Source organism: Meriones unguiculatus, chromosome 3, assembly GCF_030254825.1.
Source record: "Meriones unguiculatus strain TT.TT164.6M chromosome 3, Bangor_MerUng_6.1, whole genome shotgun sequence".
In the NCBI taxonomy this organism is placed as follows: domain Eukaryota; kingdom Metazoa; phylum Chordata; class Mammalia; order Rodentia; family Muridae; genus Meriones; species Meriones unguiculatus.
Genome location: NC_083351.1, coordinates 7,363,230 through 7,388,797, shown reverse-complemented (window position 1 = coordinate 7,388,797; position 25,568 = coordinate 7,363,230). Strand labels below are relative to the sequence as shown.

At 45.5% G+C, this 25,568-nt stretch overlaps 1 protein-coding gene across 1 annotated transcript in view; it reads left to right on the top strand.

The window, feature by feature from the left end:
• The window catches only part of Mtor (mechanistic target of rapamycin kinase), a 105,841-nt gene extending 80,559 nt beyond the window's left edge, over positions 1–25,282 (top strand). Inside the window, exons 35-56 of the mRNA XM_060379085.1 lie at positions 1,190–1,305; positions 2,057–2,174; positions 3,819–4,067; positions 4,657–4,757; positions 5,261–5,357; positions 5,728–5,826; positions 5,915–6,037; positions 6,181–6,363; positions 7,379–7,513; positions 7,722–7,896; positions 10,195–10,330; positions 11,025–11,172; positions 12,638–12,760; positions 13,872–13,954; positions 15,698–15,770; positions 16,152–16,226; positions 16,510–16,645; positions 17,337–17,402; positions 18,941–19,021; positions 19,259–19,339; positions 22,711–22,816; positions 24,409–25,282. Of these exons, the coding sequence (XP_060235068.1) occupies positions 1,190–1,305; positions 2,057–2,174; positions 3,819–4,067; positions 4,657–4,757; positions 5,261–5,357; positions 5,728–5,826; positions 5,915–6,037; positions 6,181–6,363; positions 7,379–7,513; positions 7,722–7,896; positions 10,195–10,330; positions 11,025–11,172; positions 12,638–12,760; positions 13,872–13,954; positions 15,698–15,770; positions 16,152–16,226; positions 16,510–16,645; positions 17,337–17,402; positions 18,941–19,021; positions 19,259–19,339; positions 22,711–22,816; positions 24,409–24,424 (2,520 nt within the window). The 3' untranslated portion in view covers positions 24,425–25,282. The remainder of the gene's footprint in view (positions 1–1,189; positions 1,306–2,056; positions 2,175–3,818; positions 4,068–4,656; positions 4,758–5,260; positions 5,358–5,727; positions 5,827–5,914; positions 6,038–6,180; positions 6,364–7,378; positions 7,514–7,721; positions 7,897–10,194; positions 10,331–11,024; positions 11,173–12,637; positions 12,761–13,871; positions 13,955–15,697; positions 15,771–16,151; positions 16,227–16,509; positions 16,646–17,336; positions 17,403–18,940; positions 19,022–19,258; positions 19,340–22,710; positions 22,817–24,408) is intronic.
• Positions 25,283–25,568: the final 286 nt, after the last annotated feature.

The following is a 25,568-nucleotide window of genomic DNA, read 5'->3' as shown; positions in this document are numbered from 1 at the left end:
GCCACCATGCATGACTTTGAAGACCCATTTCAGGTGGGGCATGGTGGCAAATGCCATTAATCCTGGCATAAGCAGGTAGATCTCTGCAAGTGAGTTCCAGGACAGCCAGGACAGAGAAATTCTGTCTCAAACACAAAACAAAATAAACAACAACAACAAAAAACAAACAAACATTTTTTAGGTTGATTTCTTACATTCAAAGATATTTAATTTTCCATCCAGGCCATTTAGAACATGAGAATTTTATTTCCCCTCCTCCTTCTGTAGAGAAGCACTCTCACTTTGTGTGGCTTCTCCATTGTTAGTAGATTTAGGCTGCATCACATTTTAATTTATACTTTACATGTTCACACCTTCCGTCTATCTTGGAAGTCCTTTAATGTCCTTTAACAGTTCTGAGACTAAGGCTATAGCTCCATGGCAACAGTGCTTGCCTGGCTTGCACAGTCTAACATTTAATCCCCATCGCCACCAAACAAAAGCCAAAACTGTGGCCCCTGTGCATCCGGATGCTGGTGTGTCAGGATGCAGCAGGCTTGGACAGTATATAGATCTGGCCTCTGCATTGTCCCTGCTCAATGCAAACCAGCTCGGATTCCTACTGCTTGCCTTCTGTCAGATCCCAGAGCTGATGGCTGGAGAATGCTATGAAGACTCTGCTCCCAAGCCACCCTCTTCACGTAGTGGCCTACAGAGTGGATGTCTTTTTCCCTCTCCCACCTGGGTTCATGTCTTATCTGTTTTTATTTTTTGGTTTGGGGGTTGTAAATGATCTTCTAACCTATAGATTTGCCATGGTGAAACATCCAGGTGTCCTAGTCTTTTGAATACATACTAAAGTTTTACTAGCTATAGAAACAGCCTAATTTTCCTTGGGGCAATACACTGTTAGTGAAATAAGCACTTGTTTCCGATTGCTTCATATGAATTGTTACCTGGGTTGGTCAGGCATGTAGGTTTCCAGGAGTTATTAAAGTGATAATTAGAGTTGGCAGGAGAAAGCTAAAAGTTGAGTAAATCATGAACGTTCTGGAACAGCCCGGTTCTCTCCCAGCAGCATGCCCCGTTTGCTCTCCAGCAGGGTCCTCACCCTGTATTCCAGGTTCACTTTTTGGAAAGTGCTAGCTTAGATCCCCTGACAGGTTGGGCAATGTGCCAAGTGGCTCTCTGTGCCTTTGTCCTGCTGCAGATCGATGCCTTCCAGCACATGCAGCACTTTGTCCAGACCATGCAGCAGCAGGCACAGCATGCCATTGCCACTGAGGACCAGCAGCACAAGCAGGAGCTGCATAAGCTCATGGCCAGGTGAGCCCTGCCCACTGTCCAGCACTTCTGCAAGGGTACACTCACGGCTCCTGGAGTAGCATGCTTATGTGTGCATGTGTGCTCACGAGTCACAGCATGGGTGTGGAGATCAGAGAACATCTTGCAGAAGTCAGTTTTCTCCTCCCACCTTAGGAGTGTTAAGGATTGAATCAGGTCACAAGGGTCGGTGGCAGGTGCCTTTACCTGCTGAGTCATCTCACTGACCCAGGCTCCTTGTTTTAAAATGGCATCTCCACTGCTAATTCGAACTGTAGCTAGCTCTGACTCTAGGTAAGTTTGTCTCTATGCTCTTGGTTTCCTGACATGTAAAGGAGTGATGTGAGTGGTATAGGATCTCAGCATCAGAGAACAGTGTCTGGAGTAGAGCAGCAGTCAACACATCGGTATCCTTGCTCTCTGCAGTGGAGGAGAGGAAAAGGGGAGAAAAATCAATGAGAAAAAAGTAGTCAACAGCTGTCCTCCACAAAGTGCGGTTGGGGTAAATAGATCACGTAGGTACACCTGGACCATTTACTCACCCTGCCTATGCTATCATGGAAAGACATGATAGACACCTCCAAGGTTTTCTACAGATCCCTTTCCCTTCCTTTCACAGGCCTGAACATTGATCAGTTGCCTCTTAAGCAAGAGTAACTCACAGAAGTCTTTAGGGTACCCCAACAGTCTACTGTTCTCCTTCAGGACCTTTGATGAGAGGGAGCAACATGGTGTCTTGCTTCTCTGTTTTCAGGTGTTTCCTGAAACTTGGGGAGTGGCAGCTTAACCTCCAAGGCATCAATGAGAGCACCATCCCAAAGGTGCTGCAGTACTATAGTGCTGCCACAGAGCATGACCGCAGCTGGTACAAGGTGAGAGAGGGTCAGCACTGGCTCCCAGCTCCTCAGTTCTCACACAAAGAGCCCTGCGTCCTACACCCTGTTTGAGTTCTCCTGTGTTCTCATGGTCACAGCCAGGCCCCTGGAACGCCTGGAGTCTGTCAGAGGCCCAGAGGGCTGTGTTTTCCTTCATAGATTCCAGAGAAGCAGAGAAGCTGATTGAGGCTTTGGTTTGAGGAACTTCCTATGATGCCCCTGTTCTGAGTTGCACTAGGGCTGTGACAGTCTGACAGCCTCTCTGTTGCCTATCCTAGGAATATCTGGGTGCATGGTTGATCTCTTGTCTTCCCTTGTGTCATCTGTGCCCCATGCTGCTTTTGTGACTTCCATCCCTGACTGTTTCTCTGCTGGTAATTTAAATTTTTGTTAGAAAGATCTAGATAATATCCTGTTATGTTACCGGAAACCTTCTGAAAGATAGTTAGAAAATGTAGGAGAGAAGTGGCCAGCTGGTGGAGGGCTTATTCCTGACTGACTAGCTGATGCAGGGGCTATTCCTAGAAGCCTGAATCTTTAGGAAAGCCTTTTCTGAAGTCTTCTAATTAATTGTTGCTTGGTATAGCAGTGTCATCAATTTCTGTCCAAAATCTCCATACTTACTAGTAATTTATAAATTATTCAAAGTTGACTTAAAGACCATAGAAACATTTGCAATTATCCACTGCAGATGCTTCATGCTCATCTGAAAACTGTGCACGTTAGCTGGGGAGGTAGCTCATTTGCCTAGCATGCACAAAGCAGTACACTACATCCTCAGCAGCATTTACATGCATGTGAAGGCACCTGTGCATGCACAGAGTCCGGTCTGTGAGAGGAACAGTGATTTCCCCTCTCTAGATAGCTGCATATCCAGAGCTGGAAAATAAATCCAGTGAAGTTTTGCTTAGTGAGAACCTTGTTAGTCAGAGCTCACAGTCACTGTATCTCCAGTTCCAGGAGATCTGGTACCCTCTTTTGACTTTCAACCAGGCATTCATGTGGTACACAGACATAAATGCAGCCAGAACATCCATCAACATAAAACAAATCTGGGGGAAAAGTTTTAGGAAGCCCTGCTTTCTCACAGATGAATGGGCTGCTGTGGCTCAGCACCTGCTCCACTCTCTTGGACTCTGACGCTTGGCCAGCTGCCCTTTCTCTGCTTTGTGGGCCTCAACCTGCAGGCACATGGGTTTCTTTGGCCTTTGCCCGTGCCTCCAGGCACCTGTCTTTTTCCCTGCCATGAGGACCCACTGACACTGTCTCTCTTTTTCCCTCCTTCCCAACTGCAACTTCTCTTTAAGACTTAGCCAAGTCCATCTTTTTTCATGGAACCCTTCAGATCACTGGTACTCACATTGCCCACCTCATCTACCTTGCAGAGTCTGTAGGCCCTTAGGTTTGTGAGCAAGTGCCCCTTGCCATAACCCCACAACACTCAGCATAAAGCCTAATGTCATTAGTGCTCACAAGGTGAACGAGAGGCATTGGCTGTAGTTATGACCACTTCCTGAGTGTGCAGTAGAGTCTCATTCTGCTGACCTTGAGGCTCCATCCTCAGGGTGGGCTTAACATCAGGCCTTGCAGTAGATCAGAGCAAGCCTCTGTCTTCTGGTGATTCTCACCCTGTGCTCCTAGGCTTGGCATGCATGGGCAGTGATGAACTTTGAAGCAGTTCTGCACTATAAACATCAGAACCAAGCCCGAGATGAGAAGAAGAAACTGCGTCATGCCAGCGGGGCCAATATCACCAATGCCACCACTGCTGCCACCACAGCTGCCTCTGCTGCTGCTGCCACCAGCACAGAGGGCAGCAACAGTGAGAGTGAGGCTGAGAGTACTGAAAACAGCCCCACCCCATCTCCTCTGCAGAAGAAGGTCACTGAGGTAATCTCCTCCTCATTCAGAACTGGCCAGAGCACAGCTCTGAACAGCACATAGTTGTGAAGCTCAAGAAGTCTAAGGTTTTCTCTGAGGTAGGATGGGGCCGGACACACTGACTGGCCATCCTTATTGTGTGCCAGAGGTTGTGCTCTCTGGGTGTGTGCATGATTCTGCTGTCAGAGCTGAAGAAAGGCTCCTTGTAGTGCTCCCCATAGCAGTGAGCTCATTCTCCCGGTGTGTGGGTGGCTGCCACAGCTGCAAGGCCACTCTGAAGCCAAGGCCTTGGGGATCTGTCCTCTGCCCTGCCCTTTCCCTGTCTACCTTCGCTTGGCCTGTCAGTTTAGACTACAATAGAGTAACCAGAAGATATAGAGAACAGCATGTTCAGAGCTTATACTGGTCAGAAAGCCATCTATGCTTAGATACGATTATGGAAAGTTGCTGTTGTAGAGTGCATTCTGTATACTGTTGGCTCCTCAGCCATAAGTATTTTCACTCCTTACTACCCTCTGAGGCAGGGGCCATTAGTGTGCAGGTGTGCCCGTTTTACAGATGAGAGTGGAGTGTCAGTAATACGCTCGTGTTTCAACAGGATTTGTCCAAAACCCTGTTGTTGTACACTGTCCCTGCTGTTCAAGGCTTCTTCCGTTCCATCTCCTTGTCAAGAGGCAACAATCTGCAGGATACACTCAGGTATGAAGGACGGGAGACTAACTCTAAAAGGCCTTGTCAGTGCTGGGACAGACAAGAGTCCAGCAGGTGTCTTCATATTACCCCTCTGGTCAATACCATCCAAGTCAGCATATGGGCCTTTTTCCTCCTGAGTCTGTGCCTAGAGACACAATAGCTGACCAGGCCTCACACATGAGGCTGAGAGCCCTGAGGATGAAGGAGAAGAAGTGAGAGGGGGAGGCTGTCTCACCTTCATCCTAGGGACTAACTAGTCTTGACTCAGTAGCCTCACTGGTGCCCTTCCTGCAGTACACCTTCCATGTGTGCAGACTCTCTCCAGCTCATCTCTGCAGCTGAGTCTGTGCCTTGGTGACCCTGAAAGACCTGGGAGAAGCACCCCGGCTAGTATTTACAGAGATCCCTCATGAGCTCTGCCACCTGTCAGCCATTTACAGCCTTAAAGATGAAAAACAGACAGGAATTAGGAAACTCAATTTCCTATGACTTTCCTCCTGTCTTTCCAGAGTCCTCACCTTGTGGTTTGATTATGGTCATTGGCCAGATGTCAATGAAGCCTTGGTGGAAGGGGTGAAGGCCATACAGATTGATACTTGGTTACAGGTGAGAACTCGGTGACAGTGAGCATGGGCCACAGTCTCTGTCCCATTTGTCTTCTCTTGAAAGCACTAGAGGTCATAGTAGCAAGATGGCCTATGTCAAAAGCTATAAGGAAACACAGCTTGGCCCCAAGTTCCAGACCTGCATAGTGTCCCTTGCTTGTGCCAGGAAACTAAACGACTGAATCATTTCAAGACCTGCTAGACCAAACCACACTCCTGAAATCCCAGCACATGGGAGGTGGAGGCAAAAGGATCACAACTAAGCTAGGCTGCCTGAGACCTTGTCTCACAAAACAAAAAAAGAAAAGAAAAAAAATCAGTGGATTTTCCTATGTCTCACATGCCGCATATTGTGTCTTTCTAAATACCAGGTCATACCTCAGCTCATTGCAAGAATTGACACACCCAGACCCTTGGTGGGCCGGCTCATTCACCAGCTTCTCACAGATATTGGTCGGTACCACCCCCAGGTACGGGCAGAACCTGAGCGTTTTCTCATGAAACCACTGACCTTTGGTTTGGAGGCTAGCTTTTGCAAGTGTTTCTCTGTTTGCTTAGGCCCTCATCTACCCCCTAACGGTGGCTTCTAAGTCTACCACCACAGCCCGTCACAATGCAGCCAACAAGATCCTGAAGAACATGTGTGAGCACAGCAACACGCTGGTCCAGCAGGCCATGATGGTGAGTGACGCTTGAGTAAGCAGCCAGGGGCGTTAGTGATCACATCTCTCCCTCAGTGCACACATGCCCTGGCCTGTCTCCAGATCAGACCTTCCCAATTATAGCTTACCTGTGGTGCGTCCTTCCATCTCCCTTTGATCCAGGTGAGTGAAGAGCTGATTCGTGTAGCCATCCTCTGGCACGAGATGTGGCATGAAGGCCTGGAAGAGGCATCTCGCTTGTACTTCGGGGAGAGGAACGTGAAAGGCATGTTTGAGGTGCTGGAGCCCCTGCATGCTATGATGGAACGAGGACCCCAGACTCTGAAGGAAACATCTTTTAATCAGGTACAGGATCAGAGCATGAGAGGACATTATCATGACTTCACCACACTGCTTTCTCTCTGACCTTTCTACTGTCCTTTAAAGTTACACTGGGCATGGTGGTGCATGCCTGTATCCCAGTCTTGGGAGGCAGAGGCAGGCATATCTCTGTGAGTTCAAAGCCAGACTAGTCTACAAAGCCAGTCCAGGACAGTCATGGCTACACACAGAGAAACCCTGGGGGGGGGGGGGAGTTACATTCAGAGAGGTCACAGCATAGAAAAGTAATGTCAGTACTTAGTGTAGGAGAATTGCAAAGTGACAGTCAGGTTAGACACTAGTGACCAGAAAATAAAGCAAAACAAAACACTAGAAATGTGATTATTGTCCCATTTTTAAATAAATTTATTGGCTTTTTAAAAAGATGTTTGTTTTTGTTTTTTCAAGACAGGGTTTCTCTCTATAGTCCTAGGTGTACTAGAACTCACTTTGTAGACCAGGATGGCCTCGAACTCAGAGATCTACCCACCTCTGCCTCTCCGGTGATGGGCTTAAAGGTGTGTGCCAAACCAGAAGAGGGCATCATGGAAGAACAGTTATAGATGTGAGCTACCCTGTGGGTGCTGGGAATTGAACTCAAGACATGGAAGAATAGTGCTTAACCCCTGAGCTATCTCTCTAGCCCCTTAAATCATTTTCATTTTCATGTCATGCTGGAGAGAGCAAACTTGGAGCCTCACACATTCCCAGCAAGCTCTTCTCAGATGTTGAAATTTTAGCAAAATTTAAACCAGAAACACACAAGATTCCTTCCAGCGCCATCTTATCTCTCCCTGAATCCCTTTTAGACAGGTCATTCTCATGCCCTGGGAGCTCAGAGGTTGGGACTTCACAGCTGCTGCTGCTCAGCCATTCCCTCCTAATATTTTTTTTACCACCTCAGGCACCCTTGGGATCTGTGTAGTCTGCTTCAGCATTTAGCCTCCGAGGGTCATGGCCTTCTAGGTAACTTGAAACTTTGGTGTGCTTTCTCTCTCAGGCATATGGTCGAGATTTAATGGAGGCACAGGAATGGTGCAGAAAGTACATGAAATCAGGGAATGTCAAGGACCTCACACAAGCCTGGGACCTCTATTATCATGTGTTCAGACGGATCTCCAAGCAGCTACCCCAGGTAGGCTCTTGAGGCTCCCAGGAGGGTTGTCTGCCTGCAGGGTGCCTTGGGAGCTCCTGGGCTCATCCTGTGCATCTAGCCTTTCTTCTGCTGGAGATGTTAGGACATACAAATTGCTTGCACCCATTTACTGAAAGAAAAATACTTAAATTGCATATCAATTTCCCTTGATAGGCAGAAATCTAAACCCTTTCCCAACTATTCACAGCTCACATCCCTGGAGCTGCAGTATGTTTCCCCCAAACTTCTGATGTGCCGAGACTTGGAATTGGCTGTGCCAGGAACATATGACCCCAACCAGCCAATCATTCGCATTCAGTCCATAGCCCCATCTTTGCAAGTCATCACGTCCAAGCAGAGGCCTCGGAAGCTGACGCTGATGGGTAAGGACCAAGCGAGCACACCTCCTCTGCCCTGCCTGTGCTCCCTCCTCTTTCTGAAATGATTACCTACCATCTCACTGGCTGCAGTGTCCCATGACTGTTGGGAGAGAAAGGGAGGACAGTGAATCTTGTTACAAGGCTCCCTGTTTGCCCAGTGCTACACTTGGTGAAGTAGCCTTTGTGTGGTCATTCTGTTGTGGTGGGCAGGTATGGGAAACTGGTGGTGCCAAGAAAAGCATCCAAGGCAAACACAGAACGCGACAGGCGGCTTTGAAGACAGAGCTGCACTGGCCATGTTCCTGGCTTGCCATCATTATCTAAAATGAGCAGCCTGAACTTGGGTTCTCACAGTGTATGAGAATATGTTAAGGTGAAGCTGCCTCTGGAATTTCTTTAGGAACACAGTGCTACCAACCTGGACCAGTTAAGGGAGGTCCTAGAGCTGAGCAGGCACTATGAGGTCCTCTGCCCTTTTAGGAGGCAGGGAAGGGTGTTGAAGCAAATTCTCATTCTGCGTTCCTGGCTGACCTGTATTCACTATGTAGCACAGGCTGGTCACAAATCCTTCCCTTGCCTTCCAAGTTCTTCCTATATCGCTCATGCCACCATCCACGCCTGACTTCCTCAATCCTGTGGGGGAACTGGGGATGGGGGTGTATGTGCATATAACTGGGTGCTAAAGATAAAAGAGGGAATCAGTTATCTCTATCACTGCATGTCAGTTCCTCTTTAGAACAGCTGTTGATCCCTCTCTGAATATTGGGCTCTAGAGCCCTTGTTTTTTCTTTGTTAGGCTGAAAGCAGCTAAGTCTTATCTCTGCCCCACTTGAAACTAGGCTTGAAACATGGGTGCTAGGGTGGGGCCCTTGGTCCCTCCAAGCAACACCCCCCCCTTTAATGTGTACAGATGTTTTTTCCTGTATATGTCTGTGTACCTCATGCATGCCTACAAAAGCCAGAAGATGGTGTTGGATACCCTGGAACTGGAGTAACAAATGCTTGTGAACTGCCCTGTGGGTGCTGGGAACTGAACTTGGGTCTCCTGGAAGAACAACCAGTTCTCCACCCACTGAGCCATCTTGCCAGCCCCATGCACTACAAGCATTCTTCCCTGATAGGGCTCACTATCTAGTCCCTAGCTTTCTCACTCCTGAGAGCTTGTATGGAACACAGCTTCTCTTTGACAGAGTGTTGAGAGGAACACAAATGGAACAGTGACAGACAAAAGGGTCACCTGATCACTCACACCAACCTTGGAATCAGTGAAGTGACAGATGTCTCAGCCAGATCGCTTTCACATCTTTTCTCAGATTCATTCATTTATTTATTTGTGTTTGTTTGTTTGTTTGTTTGTTTTTAAGACAGAATCTCACCATGTAGCCCTATCAGGCTGGCCTCAAAATCATGGAGTTCTGCCTGCCTCTACCTCTGCCTCTGGAGTACTGGGATTAGAGCTGTGTGCCACCACCACCCAGTTTCCTTTCTCTTACTAATGTTTATTTCTGGACTAAAGAGATGGCTCTGTAGCGAAGAACATGTACTGTCTTGTAGAAGTGCTCTGTTCCTAGAATCCACATCAAGCAGCTTAACTGCCTGTAACTCCAACTCCAGGGCGATCTGAAACTTTTGGCTTCCACGAGCACCTGGATTTATATGCTCATACCCACACCAAGATTCATTCACATAGTCAAAAACAATAAACCTTTTTTAAAAAAATGCTCATATGCTGGGCATGGTGGCACATGCCTTTAATCCCAGTACTCCAGAGGCAGAAATAGGCAGATCTCTATGAATTTGAGACCATCTTGGTCTACAAAGTGAGTTCCAGGGCAACCAAGGCTACACAGAGAAGCCCTGTCTCAAAACACACACACACACATACACATGCAAATGAAACTGTCAGAGAAGCTGCTCTTTCCACCCCAGACCTACTTTCCCAGCCAGCTATGGGGCAAATCTCCTGACCTGTCCCACTGGAACATACCCCTGGTAATGTGGCCTATAGGAGGCAGAAAAGGACAGTGGGATGGGGAGCAGAGAACCTATAAGGTCTCACCTTATACTCATTCTTAGTCCTCATAAAACAGTTTTTGTTTGAATTAGAGCAGCATTAGTTGTAGGGACCATTGAAGGCAGAACTGTTCTTTCCCTCATTTCTAGGACGTGTGTGCTTGTCTAGGAGGACAGTGTGACTAGGAAAGGGAGTGGATTCCCTAGGACCTTGGGAATAGTCAGTAGTCTTAGATAATAATGTGAGCAGCTCTGATCTGTTTCAGTTGCTCCCTCTGTTTCTCACAGGCAGCAATGGGCACGAGTTTGTTTTCCTCCTGAAAGGCCATGAAGATCTACGACAGGATGAACGGGTGATGCAGCTCTTTGGCCTGGTGAACACACTCCTAGCCAATGACCCAACATCTCTTCGGAAGAACCTCAGGTATTCAGAACAGTGTGAGAATAGCCGAACTCTCAGGACTCTTGGCATTTCATCCTATGCTGTCCATGTAATCATGTATCTTTAAAAACTTTTTAAAATTAGGTATCTGAGGCAGGTATGATGGCACATGCCTGTAATCCTATTGCTTGGGAGGTGGAGGCAGAATGATCAAGAATTCAAAGCTAAAGCCAGGCATGGTGGCACATGCCTTTAATCCCAGCACTGGGGAGACAGAGGCAGAATTAGGCACATCTCCTGAGTTTGAGGCCAGCCTGGTCTACAGAGCAAATTCCAAGACAACCAGGACTACATAGAGAAGTCCTTCTCAGGGGGCAGGGTGTGAGAAACTCAGAAGAGAATGCTTCAAGATTAGACTCAAGATTCTATAAATTTGCTGTTCTCTCCCTGGACCAAGGCCAGCCAGACCCTTCCTGCTGCTTTTCCTCTGTCTCGTATGCCCATGGCTGTTCCACTGAGGTTGCTTTAGTAGTTCCTCGGTTCTTCCTCCACAGACATGAGTTGAGGACCACTGTGGCTTCCATGGCATCTTTCTGGGTGTCTTCTTCACAGAGGGCCCCTCAGCCCACAGCTTGTAGCAGGGAGCGTAAGAAAGGCATTGTGTATCCTAAGCTGTTTAAAAGTGTACTTCTATTCACTGTGCAATGACCCCTGTCCCCTTCCCTGTGGTCACCAGCATCCAAAGATATGCCGTCATCCCTCTGTCCACCAACTCGGGCCTCATTGGCTGGGTCCCCCACTGTGACACACTGCACGCCCTCATCCGGGACTATAGGGAGAAGAAGAAGATCCTCCTGAACATCGAACATCGCATAATGCTGCGGGTACGTGCTGCTGTCCTGCCAACACCCTTGAGCCTCATGGGCACCCATACTCCATGGCACCCACTCCTGCCTGGTAGAGCACCACTGAGAAAGCTATTTGAGGAAATCACTATGAAAGAAGGCTTAATGAAGTAACTCATAAAACAGATAACTGTTGAAAAACAAAGGAAGGCCAGCAAGAAGACTAAATGAGTAAAAGCACTTGCTATATAGGCCTGAAGCCCTAGAACCCACAGTAAACAGAAATTGTCCTCTAACCTCCATATACATACAAAATAATAGTTGTTTGTTTGTTTGTTTGTTTTTAATTAAAAAGTCACCCAGCACTTGGGAGGCAGAAGCAGGCAGATCTCAGAGTTAAAGGCCAGCCTCATCTACATAGTGAATGCCAGGACAGCCAGGGCCACTTAATAAGACCTTGTTTTAAGAAAGAAAAAATAAAAAGGGCAGGGGAAGGCCTGGAGGGACGGCTTAGTGGTTAAGAGCACTGGCTGCTCTTCCAGAGGTTCAATTCGCAGAACCCACATGGCAGCTCACAATTGTCTGTGACTCCAGACAATTGTGAGCTTTTTCACTCCAGTATTAGGGGATCCAATGTGCTCACACAGACATATAAGCAGGCAAAACACCAATATGCATGAAATGAAAATAAAAATTTTTTAAACAGGGAAAAAGATAACAGTGTAGCAGAGGAAAGTATTTATTATCTGCCCTTGCATTAATTTTCTTGGGGCCCTGGGTTCCCAGATAATAAATACTTTCCTCTGCTACAAGAGCACTGGCTGCTCTTACAGAGGTTCTGAGTTCAATTCCTGGCAACCACATCATATCTCATGACCATCTATAATGAGATCTTGTGCCCTCTTTTGGTGCGCAGGCATACACGCAGGCAGAATACTGTATAAATAATAAATCTTAAAAAAAAAAAAACAATGCAAATAAAATTGGTTATTTAATGCCTACTATTTTTGTGTTTCATACATTTACTTGAGAGTAAAAATCATTTTGTGCCCCTTACCTCCAAAATAAAACCTTTAGCCAGGAGGTATGACATATGCCTATAGTTCCAGCACTGAGAACTGAGGTGGGAATATGACTGAGCCTAAGACCTTTTTTTGTACATGGCTCCTGAGCCTAAGATTTTGAGATCAGCCTGGGCATCAAAATGAGATCTCATCTTTAAAAGACAAGACCAGTGGGGCCAAGCATGGTGTACAAGCCTTGACTCCAGCACTCGGGAGGCAGAAGCGGAGGCAGCAGAGCTCTTAAGATCTAGGACAGCCAGGGCTACACAGTGAGACCTTGTCTCAAAAACACAGTGTTCTTTGCTTTGCTTTGTTGTTTCCTTTCTCTCTTGGCTTTGCTGATGAAATCAGAACCCAGCTCTGCCTGGCCCTAGTCTGTTCTACATGTGCGCTGCATATCGTGGGCTCCTCTCTCATTGACTGGTTCTGTCCCGATTCAGATGGCTCCTGACTATGACCACCTGACACTGATGCAGAAAGTGGAGGTGTTTGAGCACGCTGTCAACAACACAGCTGGGGACGACCTGGCCAAGCTGCTGTGGCTGAAGAGCCCCAGCTCAGAGGTACGGCACACACGGCTGGGCGTACACTCCTTCTGTTGTGGCTGACTGAGAAATTGTCACTGTGTTTTATGAAAAGCTTCTGAAAACTGATTAAATTAAGAGTGGTGGTCCATGCCTATAATTTCAGCATTTGGAAGGTTGAGGCAGGAGGATCACCATGAATTCAAGTCCATCCTTTACTACATAGAGAGTTTTAGGACAGCCTGAGCTATAATAGGAGCTCCTGTAACTCCTGTTTCAAGGGATTCAACATCCTTCTGGCCATCTCAGGTACTAGGCAGTATGTGGTACACATATATACATACTTATACACACATGAATGCATGCATGCATTCATACACATATGAATAAATGATTTTTTGTTTTTAAATGAAGTAAAATTGGGCAGGAAAGATAGCTTGGCAGGTTAAATCACTTGCTGCCAAGCCTCACAAGCCTGTTCGGTTCCCGGAACCCTTACAGTAGAAGGAGAGAACCGGCGCACACAAGCTGTTCTCTGACTCGGCTAAAGCACTGTAGCATGCACACCTGCTTCACAGATGTTCACACACAAATAAGTAATAAATAAGACTTTACTGTTTACCAGAATATCCATCCTCTTCCCCCACCCTTGTGCGACTTAAGAGACTGCACTTTGCTTACACACTGACCTCAGTCTCCCCATGGAGTTCATTCTAGAGCCTCTCATTGCTCTCTCTGCCCATCTCTTCACACTGGCTATTTCTTTTTCTTTTCTTTTCTTTTCTTTTCTTTTCTTTTCTTTTCTTCTACTACGTAATTTTGGGGACCATTGTATTGATGTCTCAAAAACAGTGCTGTTAACATTCTTTGCAGTGATATTAAATATACCAAGTGACTTGGAAAGAAGGTTTATCTTCACAGTCTCAAGTGGCTATTTTCACTTTTATCTCCATGTTCCTAAGAAAAAGTTCATTTGTTCATACCCGCGCAGCACCTTTCTGATAAAGTTTGTTTTGAGGCATAGTTTATAATCATGAATTATCTATTCTAACTGGTCATTGGTAGACTAGAAGAACATTGTCCTGGGCTATAACTAGGTTGAAACTACTGGTTTATAGAGTGCTGGTCCATGTGTGCTCTTGTGCTATAGGTGTGGTTTGACCGAAGAACCAACTATACCCGCTCCTTAGCCGTCATGTCAATGGTTGGATACATTTTAGGACTTGGAGACAGGTGAGTGAATTTAATTTGTTTCTTTGAGTCTTTCACAGTTATTTTGAATGGTTTCATTTTGTTTTCTAGTGAAATATGTAACCATTGTATAAATAATATTATTTTAATTAAATTTTTATTTTTTATATTAATTACAGTTTATTTACTTTGTATCCCAGCTGTAGCCCCCTTCCTCATTCCCTCCCAGTCCCACCCTTAAATATTATTTTTTGAAGGACAAGCAAGCATGGTTTTATTGAGAACTAGGGTAATGGTGCAGCAGTGAGGGATCCCCAAAGTAACTAATTTAAAAACTAACCAATCACTACTGTACTAAAACAGATCATTCTCCATCTGTAATTGAAACCAACAGAAACAGAACCTTATATTATACAAAATACACCTCTAAGTGTAGTAACCAAAGAGATAATTCAGAGCTGTGGATATGACTCAGTGGAAGAGCACTTGTATAATTAACACAAAGCCCAGAGTTTGCTCTCTAGTGCTATCCCCCCCATAAAAAAATGGAAAGAAAGATAGGTAGATCAATCAGGAATGTTTAGACACCGACTAATAAGAATATAAACAGGGGCTAGAGTGATGGCTTAGAGGTTAAGAGCACTAGCTGCTCTTACAGAGGTTCTGAGTTCAATTCCTGGCAACCACATCATATCTCATGACCATCTATAATGAGATCTTGTGCCCTCTTTTGGTGCGCAGGCATACACGCAGGCAGAATACTGTATAAATAATAAATCTTAAAAAAAAAAAAACAATGCAAATAAAATTGGTTATTTAATGCCTACTATTTTTGTGTTTCATACATTTACTTGAGAGTAAAAATCATTTTGTGCCCCTTACCTCCAAAATAAAACCTTTAGCCAGGAGGTATGACATATGCCTATAGTTCCAGCACTGAGAACTGAGGTGGGAATATGACTGAGCCTAAGACCTTTTTTTGTACATGGCTCCTGAGCCTAAGATTTTGAGATCAGCCTGGGCATCAAAATGAGATCTCATCTTTAAAAGACAAGACCAGTGGGGCCAAGCATGGTGTACAAGCCTTGACTCCAGCACTCGGGAGGCAGAAGCGGAGGCAGCAGAGCTCTTAAGATCTAGGACAGCCAGGGCTACACAGTGAGATCCTGTCTCAAAAAAAAGCCAGCGCGATAGCTCAGCTTATACCGCAGGGCCTGACAACCTAAGTGTGATCTCTGGAACCCATGTGGTAGAAAGAAAGAAACAAGTCCTCTGACAGCCAAACAAGAGCCATGATGTATATGTGTGCAAGTATGCACTCTGACACACACATGCACATACATATAGAGTAATCTAAAACAAAATACAGAGCTCTAAAAAGCAGTAGTTTGAAATCTTTGAAATACTGGCAGAGAATGCCTTTGATGAAAGACTGGTGGACTGTGAAGGACTTAGATTAATCCAGAGGATCACAACCCTGTGTGGGCTGTCTGGTAGGAATGACAGAGCTCTGCTACTCTTGACAGAAACTACTTTCCTGGGAACCCAGGGCCCCAAGAAAATTAATGCAAGGGCAGATAATAAATACTTTCCTCTGCTACAAGCACGCTCCTCTGCTTTTGTAGCCCCAAAGAAGCTTGAGGCAGTACAGAAATCTGTGAGTAAGGCTATCTCCCACAAACCTGAATCACACAGGCATGTGGGGTCTTACCTGAGAGCCGGTCTTGTTGATTGATTCATTGGAGCTGCTTTCTTCATCATTCCCTGCTCTCACTTATTTCTCAGACACCCATCCAACTTGATGCTGGACCGGTTAAGTGGAAAGATCCTGCACATTGACTTTGGAGACTGTTTTGAGGTGAATACTGGATAAAGCTAAGCCAACTTGGGCAACTTGGCCCCAAATATCTTCCCTTCCCTTCTCTTAGCCTGTAAGCCCTTGGGCAAGGACTCACCCCATACCCTCTCATAGAAGGATCTCCTGTCCTTCAGCTGCCTGCTCTCCAAGGCCAGGCAATGAGCACTTACCCTTTTTCTCTGTTCTGGTTTTGTTTTCTTAAGTTATCTCTCAAATCTCTATAAGAAGTACCCTTTCACTGAACTCAGCAGGAACTCTTATTTCCTTCCTGTGATGTAAATCAGTGTACATGATGTCAGGAGAGGCCATTACTTTTACCTGGCCTCAGGTAGAGGATATAACCTAACCAGGGATTTGCCTTTTCCTTTAATGACCCTATAGGTTGCTATGACCAGAGAGAAATTTCCAGAAAAGATTCCATTTAGACTAACAAGAATGTTGACCAATGCTATGGAGGTGAGTGGATCCTGGGTGCACACTGATTTGAAATAGAACCAACATAGTTGTACCCTTCTCTGAGGACAGACGTGCGTGTTAGAGCACATCAGTTCCCCTGTATCAGGGCCTCGTCACTATGTTAGGAGTGAGCTTTTTGAAGGTCAGTGTTGCATGTTGTGTGTGTCTGCACTGGCCTGGGTCTGTGCCCTTGTGAGGGTGACAGGCCCTCCCTTGCCTTTGGTCATAAGGTACCAGTGGCCACTTAGTAACTTCTGGCTTTGTGCGTCCAAACTTTCTGCAGGTTACAGGTCTGGATGGCAACTACAGAACCACATGCCACACAGTGATGGAAGTGCTTCGGGAACACAAGGACAGTGTCATGGCTGTGCTAGAAGCCTTTGTCTATGACCCTCTGCTGAACTGGAGGCTGATGGACAGTAAGTTTCAAATAAATTCCAAGCCCCCTGGGTTATTTAAATTAAATAAATTCAAATGTGCGGGTGTGGGGGTGTATGTGTGTGCCTGCATGCATTCGTCCCTGACAGTTACAGAGCAGCCCTGGGGGCCGAAGAGAAATTTCAAGCATTGTTATGAGCTATAGAATACTCCCACTCTAGCTTAGCTGTTTGATGAGATGTTTTTCTGGATAACTGTACTTTTGGAGGTTTTGTTTGTTTGGGCTGTAGAGTAGGAAGCTAGTGTTTTAGTGAGAAACACAGGTAGTTGTGGCTGAGGCTGCAGCATCGCCCCTATCCTCTCTGCCCTGAGGGGTACTGACAAAAGAGGCTGCTGCTGTTCTGTGAGTAAACCAGCACTCTCCCTGTCTACGTCAGGTGTGTGGTGGGAAGCTCTGGGCCGCAGATTCAGCGCCACAACTTCAGAAAAACTGTTTTAACCAGGCAGTGGTGGTGCACACCTTTAACCCCAGGAGGCAGAGGCCTCTGTGAGTTTGAGGCCAGCCTGGTCTACAGAGCAAGTTCCAGAACGACCAGGCTACACAGAGAAACCCTGTCTCGAAAAAGCAAAGAAAACAATACAATTATGTTTTTATGATCATAAGAAAATATGTTTTCAACCAAGTTTCTTTTAAGGCTGAAGTGCTTTCTAATTCCTACTTTCTTTTTCTAGCAAATACCAAAGGCAATAAGCGATCCCGAACAAGGACAGATTCCTACTCTGCAGGCCAGTCAGTAGGTGGGTACATCCTAGGGAAAATGGCAGACCCCATTACTTTGTCCAGAGTGTTTGAGCTAATTTTGCCTACATAGCAAGTTTGAGGCTAGCCTGGACTATATGCGATCCAGTCTGAAAAAAAAAGGAAAAAGGGCTGGGTACGGTGTCACATGCCTTTAATCCAGCACTCAGGGAGGCAGAGGCAGGCAGATCACTGTGAATTTGAGGCCAGCCTGATCTACAGAGCAAATTCCAGGACAGCCAGGGGCTACACAGAGAAACCCTGTCTTGAAAAACCCAGAAAAGAAAAAAGGGGCTGTCAAGATCCTTGCCACTTGGTGGCAGTGGTAGCACACACCTTTAATCCCAGCATTCTTTAGGAGGCAGAGGCGGGCCTGGTCCACAGAGTGAGTTCCAGGGATACACAGGAAACTCTGTCTCAAAAAAAAAAAAAAAAAAAAAAAACAGTAGCAACCTGCTTGCCCCCCAAGCCTGGTGACTGGAATTCAATTCCCAGAACCCACATAAAGAGTAGAAGACTCATGGGTCGTCTTTCCACATGCAAGTGTGATATGCACTCCTCCCTCACATGTACATTCGCAATAGTAACAAATAATAAAAATTTTAAATAATTAGAAACTAATTGCTTTATATTACTCTTTTTAAAAAAGTCTTTGTTATTTTTTATTTGCAAGTGTATAGGTGTTTTGCCTGCATATATGTGTGTGCATTTCATGCATGCCTGGAGGAGGTCAGAAGAGTGTATTAGATCACCTGAAGCTGCAGTGATAGATGTTTGTGAGCCACCGTGAGGGTGCAGGGCCACTGTAAGAGCTGCAGCTGCTTTTAGCTACTCAGCCATGTCTCCAGCCTATGCTGTGCTTCTCTGACGTTGGTGCTGAAGACGTAGCTCAGGAGAGTGCTTGCCTAGCATGAGTGAACCCTGAGTCTAACGCCAGGACAGCTCAGTGGGTAAGGGTGCTTATGGCCAACCTGGTCACCTAGGTTTCATCCCCTGAACATACAGTGGAAGGAGAGAACCAATTCCTAAAAGTTGTCTTCTGACCTCCCATAAATGCCTACCTCCACATATACACATAAATAAATGTAATTTTTATTTAAAAAAAGAATAACTGGGCTGGAGAAATGGCTCAGCAGTTAGGAGCACATACTGTTCTTCAAGAGAATTTGAGTTTGGTTCCCAGCATCAGGTCAGGTAGGTCACAACTGTGTAGCTCCTGCTCCAGGAAGAGCAGCTCTCTCAGCCTTAGGCACCCACACCCCACATGGACATGCTTATATGCAAACATACACACATAATTTAAAATGGAAATAAATTAAAAAAATAGACCGACAGCCAGGTGTTGTGGCACATTGAAGTAGATACGTGAGGTCGTATTTACCTACATGGGGAGTTCAAGGGCAGCCTCAGATACTTGAGGCCTCTCAAACATATTTTAAAAAAGAAAAAGGATAAGAAAAACAAGAAAGAAAGAATTAGAAACTAATGGCTCCTTATTATTTGAATCATCTGCTAATTGAGTGTTTTGTTTTTCTAGAAATTTTGGATGGTGTAGAACTTGGGGAACCAGCCCATAAGAAAGCAGGGACCACGGTGCCAGAATCCATTCATTCTTTCAGTAAGTCCATACTCTGAGGAACTAGCACAGATAGCAGCTACACTGATCCGTGGGCCCAAAAGGCAAGTAACGGTCAACAAGGCAGGTAACCGAGCTGTCTCTGAGAGGAAAGGGTCCATGAGTATTGCATTGTGTGATGAGGACAGAGTTGCATGCCAGGGATTACTCAGCACTCAGAGGTAAGTTTCACTGAAGCGGGGCAGCCTTGGACCTGTTGTTTCTACTCTTGTCTTTCAGTTGGAGACGGTTTGGTGAAACCAGAAGCCTTAAACAAGAAAGCTATTCAGATTATTAACAGGGTCCGAGATAAGCTCACTGGTGAGTGCTCGGGGCTAAAGGGACACAAAGCAATTTCCTAGTGGATGGCCAGCCTGCTGTCCTGGGATTTGTTCCTGAGTTACTTAAAGGTTCTTGATGCTGAAGACACTCAGTATCACATGACATCATTAGCTCTGGGGATGAGGAGGATCTATTGGAATCTGGATGGATTCAGGAACCAGCTAATTTCTGGGGCAAATTACTGGCTTCTTGATGAGACAGATAGAGGAGGGTACCTGACCACTTTTATTGGCCTTTAGTAATCGTGCAGTGTAAGGATGGAAGGGGAGCCACGTCTAACTTTGGAAAGAAGCTACCGATCCATAATGATCCTCTTTTTCTGTGGGGTGGGTTGTTACATGGAGACTAGGAACCAGGAAGCCGAGACCCCATTCCATCCTTACTTCTTGTGTGACCTCTGAGCTCATTTCTCCATCTGAATGATGACAAGAAGCTCTGACAGACGATGTGATCATAGAAAGCATGGGATTCCAGGCACTAGACATCAGAGCCAGTCAGTTTTATAGTCAGGGGTGCTTAATCAAGTATCTGTTCATGCTAGATACTAAAAGAACCATACCAATAGAAACAGTCAGCTCCCCTGGCTGTTCAGGGCTCAGAATCTAATGGGGTAAAGTCACTAAGTGAAGAAGAGATGTCCAAGGCAGTGATGCATTGTGATAGCAGGGTTTAATTTAATTTGGAAGTTCCAGAAAAGCTTCCCTGAGGAAACAATTGGAGCTCAAGTTTACACAGAAGTGTTTTAGTTACATTTCTATTGCTGGTGTTAAGACATTGTACCAAGGCAACATTAAAAAAAGCAGTGATTGGGGCTGGAGAGATGGCTCAGTGGTTAAGAGCACTGTCTGCTCTTCCAAAGGTCATGAGTTCAATTCCCAGCAACCACATGGTGGCTCACAACCATCTATAATATGAACTAATTCCCTCTTCTGGCAGGTGTATACATAAAATAAATAAAATCTTTAAAAAAAAAAAAAAAAAAGCAGTGATATGGAGATGACAGTTTTCCGTGTTTAGAGCCTGTGACCATCATGGTGATGACACAGCAGGCAGGCAAGTGTGGTGCATGAGCAGTAGCTGAGAGCTCAGATCATTTTGTTTGTTTGTTTCAAAACAGGGTTTCTCTGTGTAGCTTTAGCTGTCCTGGACTCGCTTTATAGACCAGGCTGCCCTTTGAACTCAGAAATCCACCTGCCTCTGCCTCCCAGAGTACAGGTGTGTACTCAGCTGAGAGCTCACATCTTGATCTACAGCTCTGAGGCAGAGAGAACTAATTGGAAATGACATGGGCCTTTGAAACCTCAAAACCCAGTGACTCAAAACAAAAAACATGAAGATCTCAGGGCTGGCATTCTGGCCCAAGGAAAACAAAGTGTGTGATGTCTGGGCAGGGCCTTAGGTTCACATCCTATGTCCTGAGAGCAGTGGAAAACCAACAGAGGCAGTTAGGTGGAATAGGGAAAGAAGCAGGCCTAAGATTCTGTGTTTTGATACCACCTTCATTGTCTGGGTGGACCTTGTGTCAGAAGGAGGACTTGTAGGGGCCCTAATATCCAGATAAGACAGCTATTGATGAAAGGAAGACCTTAGATGCAAGAGGTCTTTCTTTTTGTGTTGTTTTGTTGTTGTTGTTGTTGTTTATCTGTTTGTTTTTCAAGATAGGGTTTCTCTGTGTAGCCTTGGTTGCCCTTGACTAGGTTTGTAGACCAGACTGGCCTTAAACTCACAGAGATCCACCTGCCTCAGTCTCCTGAGTGCTGGATTAAAGGCATGTACCACCACACCCCTGCTTTGAGAGATCTTGAGGAGGGCAAATCAGTGGTTGGGCTAGGGCTGTGGCAATGGAAAGTTCTTACCTGCCACTCACAAAAGCTAGGTTAGAGCCCCCAGTACCATTCAAAAAATAAAATAAGATCGTCACAAAGATGGTTGTTGACACATGAGTCTTAGGAAAGTCAGAGATGACTGCAGATACTGGAGACCATCTGAGAACTGTGTGCAGCCCTTTAGCCAGACTGAAGTTGTTGAAGAGAATGAGATGGAGGCAAAGAAAGGTGAGATGTAGCAGCATTCTAGAGCAGTTTATACAGGGAGGAGAGGACTAAGTGAGCAAATTAGCAGCTTTAAGGGCAGAAATCCTGGGGTGCTAGCTCCACTGTAAGGGCTGCTTCATGGTCCAAAGACTCCACCACTGAGCTGCATCCCTATGTCTCAGATCTCTCTCTATAAGGAGGAAGGTGTTTACAAAGCTGAAAAGGCTTAAATAGTTGGTCCTTTTGGTACTAGAAAGGCACTTTGCCAGCTAGGTGTGGTGGCTCACACCTGCCATCCCAGTAAGAGACCAAGGCAGGAGGATTGCTAAGAAATTGAAGCCAGGCTGGGTTATAACAGTTAGTTCCAAGACAACTCAAAATGAATAAAGCAGCTGGCTACAGATCTGTGTACATCTGTACCCTGCACTTGGGAAACCAGGAGGATCGAGCATTCAGGATCAGCTTCAGCTCCGTAATTCAGACCAGCTGAGGCTGCATGAGATCTCACAAAACTTAGTAAAATCAAAACACTTCCTCCATCTCAAAGAAAAGAAAAAGCTGCAGGTTGGACGTGGAGAGATGGCTCTGTGGTTAGGAGCATGCATTATCCTTGCAATGCCTGAGTTTGCTTCCTAGCACCCATATGGTGGGTCATGATCATCAGTAACTCCAGTTCCAGGCCATCTGACACCTTCTGACCTCCAAGGGCACACACCTGGTAGACATATAGGCAAAACACTCCAGACACATAACATTTTAAAATCTCAGAAAACAAAGACAGGAGTGGTGGTACATGCCTTTAATGCCAGCACTCAGGGAGGCAGAGGCAAGTAGCTGTCTGTGAGTTCAAGGCCAGCCTAGCCTACAAGTGAGTCCAGGACAGCCAGCACTATACAGAGAAACCCTGTCTTGGGTGGGAAGGTGGGGGCCTAAAACCAAAGCCAAGCAGTTTATCAAAGAAGCCACATTTGCTGGCGAGAGTGAAAGAGTCTGTGTGAGAGCAAGATCCTTACTGTCCAGTGGAAACACTGATGGAAACTTGTGGGCTTCAAGCTGAGTGGCCTCAACCACTTTTTAAATCAGATTTTGGAATAACCCCATGAACTGCAGCTTAACATCATCACCATCTTTAAATTGGCTCTATATTAAGAGATCAGTTTGCCTACAGATTGACACAGGTGACTGTTCTCAATGCAAGGGTGCTCTGTCCTTCCTGCTCCAGTGACTGTGTAACTGCATAGACAGCTGAGCCAAACAAGAACATGGCCTGTGTTGATGCCAAGTGCATTTGACAGTGTTTCTGCTTCTGCTTCCTAGGTCGGGATTTCTCTCATGATGACACCTTGGATGTTCCAACCCAAGTAGAGTTGCTTATCAAGCAAGCAACATCCCATGAGAACCTCTGCCAGTGTTATATTGGCTGGTGAGTGAGCCTCATAAAGAAGCTTCGTTGGCTGCCAGGGGGCCAGCCCCAGCATTCAGACAGGTCTCAGCAGAGGAGATAAGAACAGGCAGAGGGGAGTAACACATGAATGAGTCAGAGACTTTGGCTGTGAGAATCATGCATCTCTGACTGACTAGCAACCAGGATATTTCCTTATTTATACAGATTACGTAAAAGAGGCAAACTTATACAGATACAGATCATATCATTTGGTCCCTGGACAAGTGTTATAACTACAGAGAAAATAGGTATTATTAATCTCAAGTCATCTCAGACTATGTGAGCATTTATGACATATGACATCCTGTTCTCCTGGAAAGCGAAACATTAAACAGATGGAAAAATACCTATCTAGATGAGTTCCTAAGTCTCAAACAATGCACAGTGGTTAAGTACAACTTCTGAGTCAGCCTAGCCCAAAAGTTTGAATGCTCTCCCAGGCTGCAGGCCGACTTGTTCTATTCATTTGTTTTCTCTTTGTAGTTTACCTATAAGACCTCACTGTAACTTAATGTGAGTCAGTCTCCTTATGTTTGGCAAATTCCTATATTTCTTTTAATTAATTTCATATCGTCTGTATATGTTGTCAGAGGTTGTTCTGGGCAAACTAACTTTGTTAAGTTTTCTTTTCTGGGGGCAATGTCCTGTGGACTGCATACAGAAGGAGGCCTGCCATATGATCCGTTGCCAAAGCTACTGTCTCTGAGTTTGCTTAGGGGCAGCTGTGCCAAGAGAACTGGGGCTATCCAGCTCTTTTGTGCTTTTCACAATTTATCTCTCTGACAAGGAAGACTTCAGAGTAAGGCCAGAAAAGGTCACTTCTTTGAAAGCAGAAATAATTTTCTGGGGAAAAGACATAAATGAATCATAATGTAAAAAGTTTCCAACAAATTCAACATGTAGAGATCAGAAATACAAGGTGAAAGCCAGCACAGTGGTGAAAACAGCATTTGGTTCAGCTTTGCTGGACTGTGTCAGTCATTTGTGCTGGCTTCATGGCTCTCGCCACTTTTCACTAGTCATGGTTGTAGCAGTTGCCCAAGCATGGTGGCACTGCTTTTAATCCCAGCATTGGGGATGCAGAGTCAGGCAGGCAAATCTCTTAAGTTCTAGGCCATCCAGGGCTACAGTGGTGAAATCACATTTATGTCTCAAAAAGAAATAAACCAGCAATAAGGACCCACTTGAAGCCTCAAACCCAACATGAAAACATGACTTGGTGGAGTGGCCATAAAGAGCAGTTACAGGCTCATATCTCTTTAGAGGTTTGTAGAATGATCCTTGTTGGAACTACTTGTCAGAGGTGTGGTTTATAATGGACAGGATACCTTACTTGTCTATAGTTCTTCTGGACTTTTATTGTCACTCCAAAGATGCAGCAGGACACAGGAAAAATCAGAGCAGTGACTAGAGAGAAAGATTTATAATTCTGGAGAGTCTGGGCAGAGTTTTGAGAGTTGGGGGAGAAGTGTCTCTTTAGAACATCAGGGCATTAGCCATGGACTGGATATGTTGGCTGAGTCCAGTGAGGTTCTTATGACTGACCATGCCTTTGCTGTCCCCCTTTCTAGGTGTCCCTTCTGGTAACCAAGGCCTGGCAAACCATGTCCTCTCCTCAGAGGCTTTTGTACCTTGGTCTGTATTTCCAGTGGACTGAAACCATGGTCATAAAGTTGGACTTTGTTAAGTATTTTGAAATGTATATGAAAAGAACTACTGTATTTTCAAAGTTGGTTTGAACCAACCTCCTAGCTGCTGTTGAAAAGATACTGTCAGAAACACAAGGCTTGATTAAGCTCTCGGGGCAGTGAAACACAGTGATCCTACAAGCCTTCAATTTTGGGAGAACAGAAGATTGGTAACTGAAAAATACGGGTTTTGACTTAACGTACAAGAGAACTCATCATAAGCATATGCTGACAGAATAATCTGGTTGTTCCTCTCAAACTGGGGCCTGGAGAACACTGACCAGGGGCTCCATCAGCAAGGACATAGACTTCAGCACTCCACCTGTCCTATTACCTCACCAGTCCCTGGATAGCAGCGGCAACGTCTGCAGGATAGGCCAAAGTGAGTGAGAGGATCTGTCTTCTGCTGTCCCCACGATGCTGAGCCTCACAAGACCTGGCCTTCCAGGAGGGACCTTTGCTCAGATGCCTGGTCACCAGGGATGAAGGGTACACCAGGGATCTTAGTGGAGGTCCCCACACTGGCCCTGCTGTGTTCAGTGAGGAATGGGTATTTTGTGTTTACAGCAAGGGCTCAGAACACAAATGCTGTTGTGGAGGTGCTGATCACAGAGGGACACACTAAAACAGGTTGTGAATTATGAGCAAAGTAAATATCCAACTAAATACACAAAGTATAAAGTGAAGCCACGTCTAGACACCATGTTGTATCTGAGTAATTTTTGTGCCAATAAATGACATCAGAATTTTAAAAACATGTACATGTATGACTGGCTTCCTGTTCATATTTTGTAAATTCTGTTATTGGGCTTTGAATAAAACTCAGCAGCAAGCCACGAGCTAACAGGCAAGGGCCCTAATTTCGGTTCCGAGCATCCTATGAAGAGACCCCAGGCCTACACTGTCACATTCCAGCCTATAGAAGCCGAGACAGGTAGGCATGGATCTCTGAGTTTCAGGACAGCCAGAACTACACAGAAAGCCCTGTCTCGATAAACAAACAATAAATTATATATGTGTGTGTGTGTTCTTATCTGTATGGC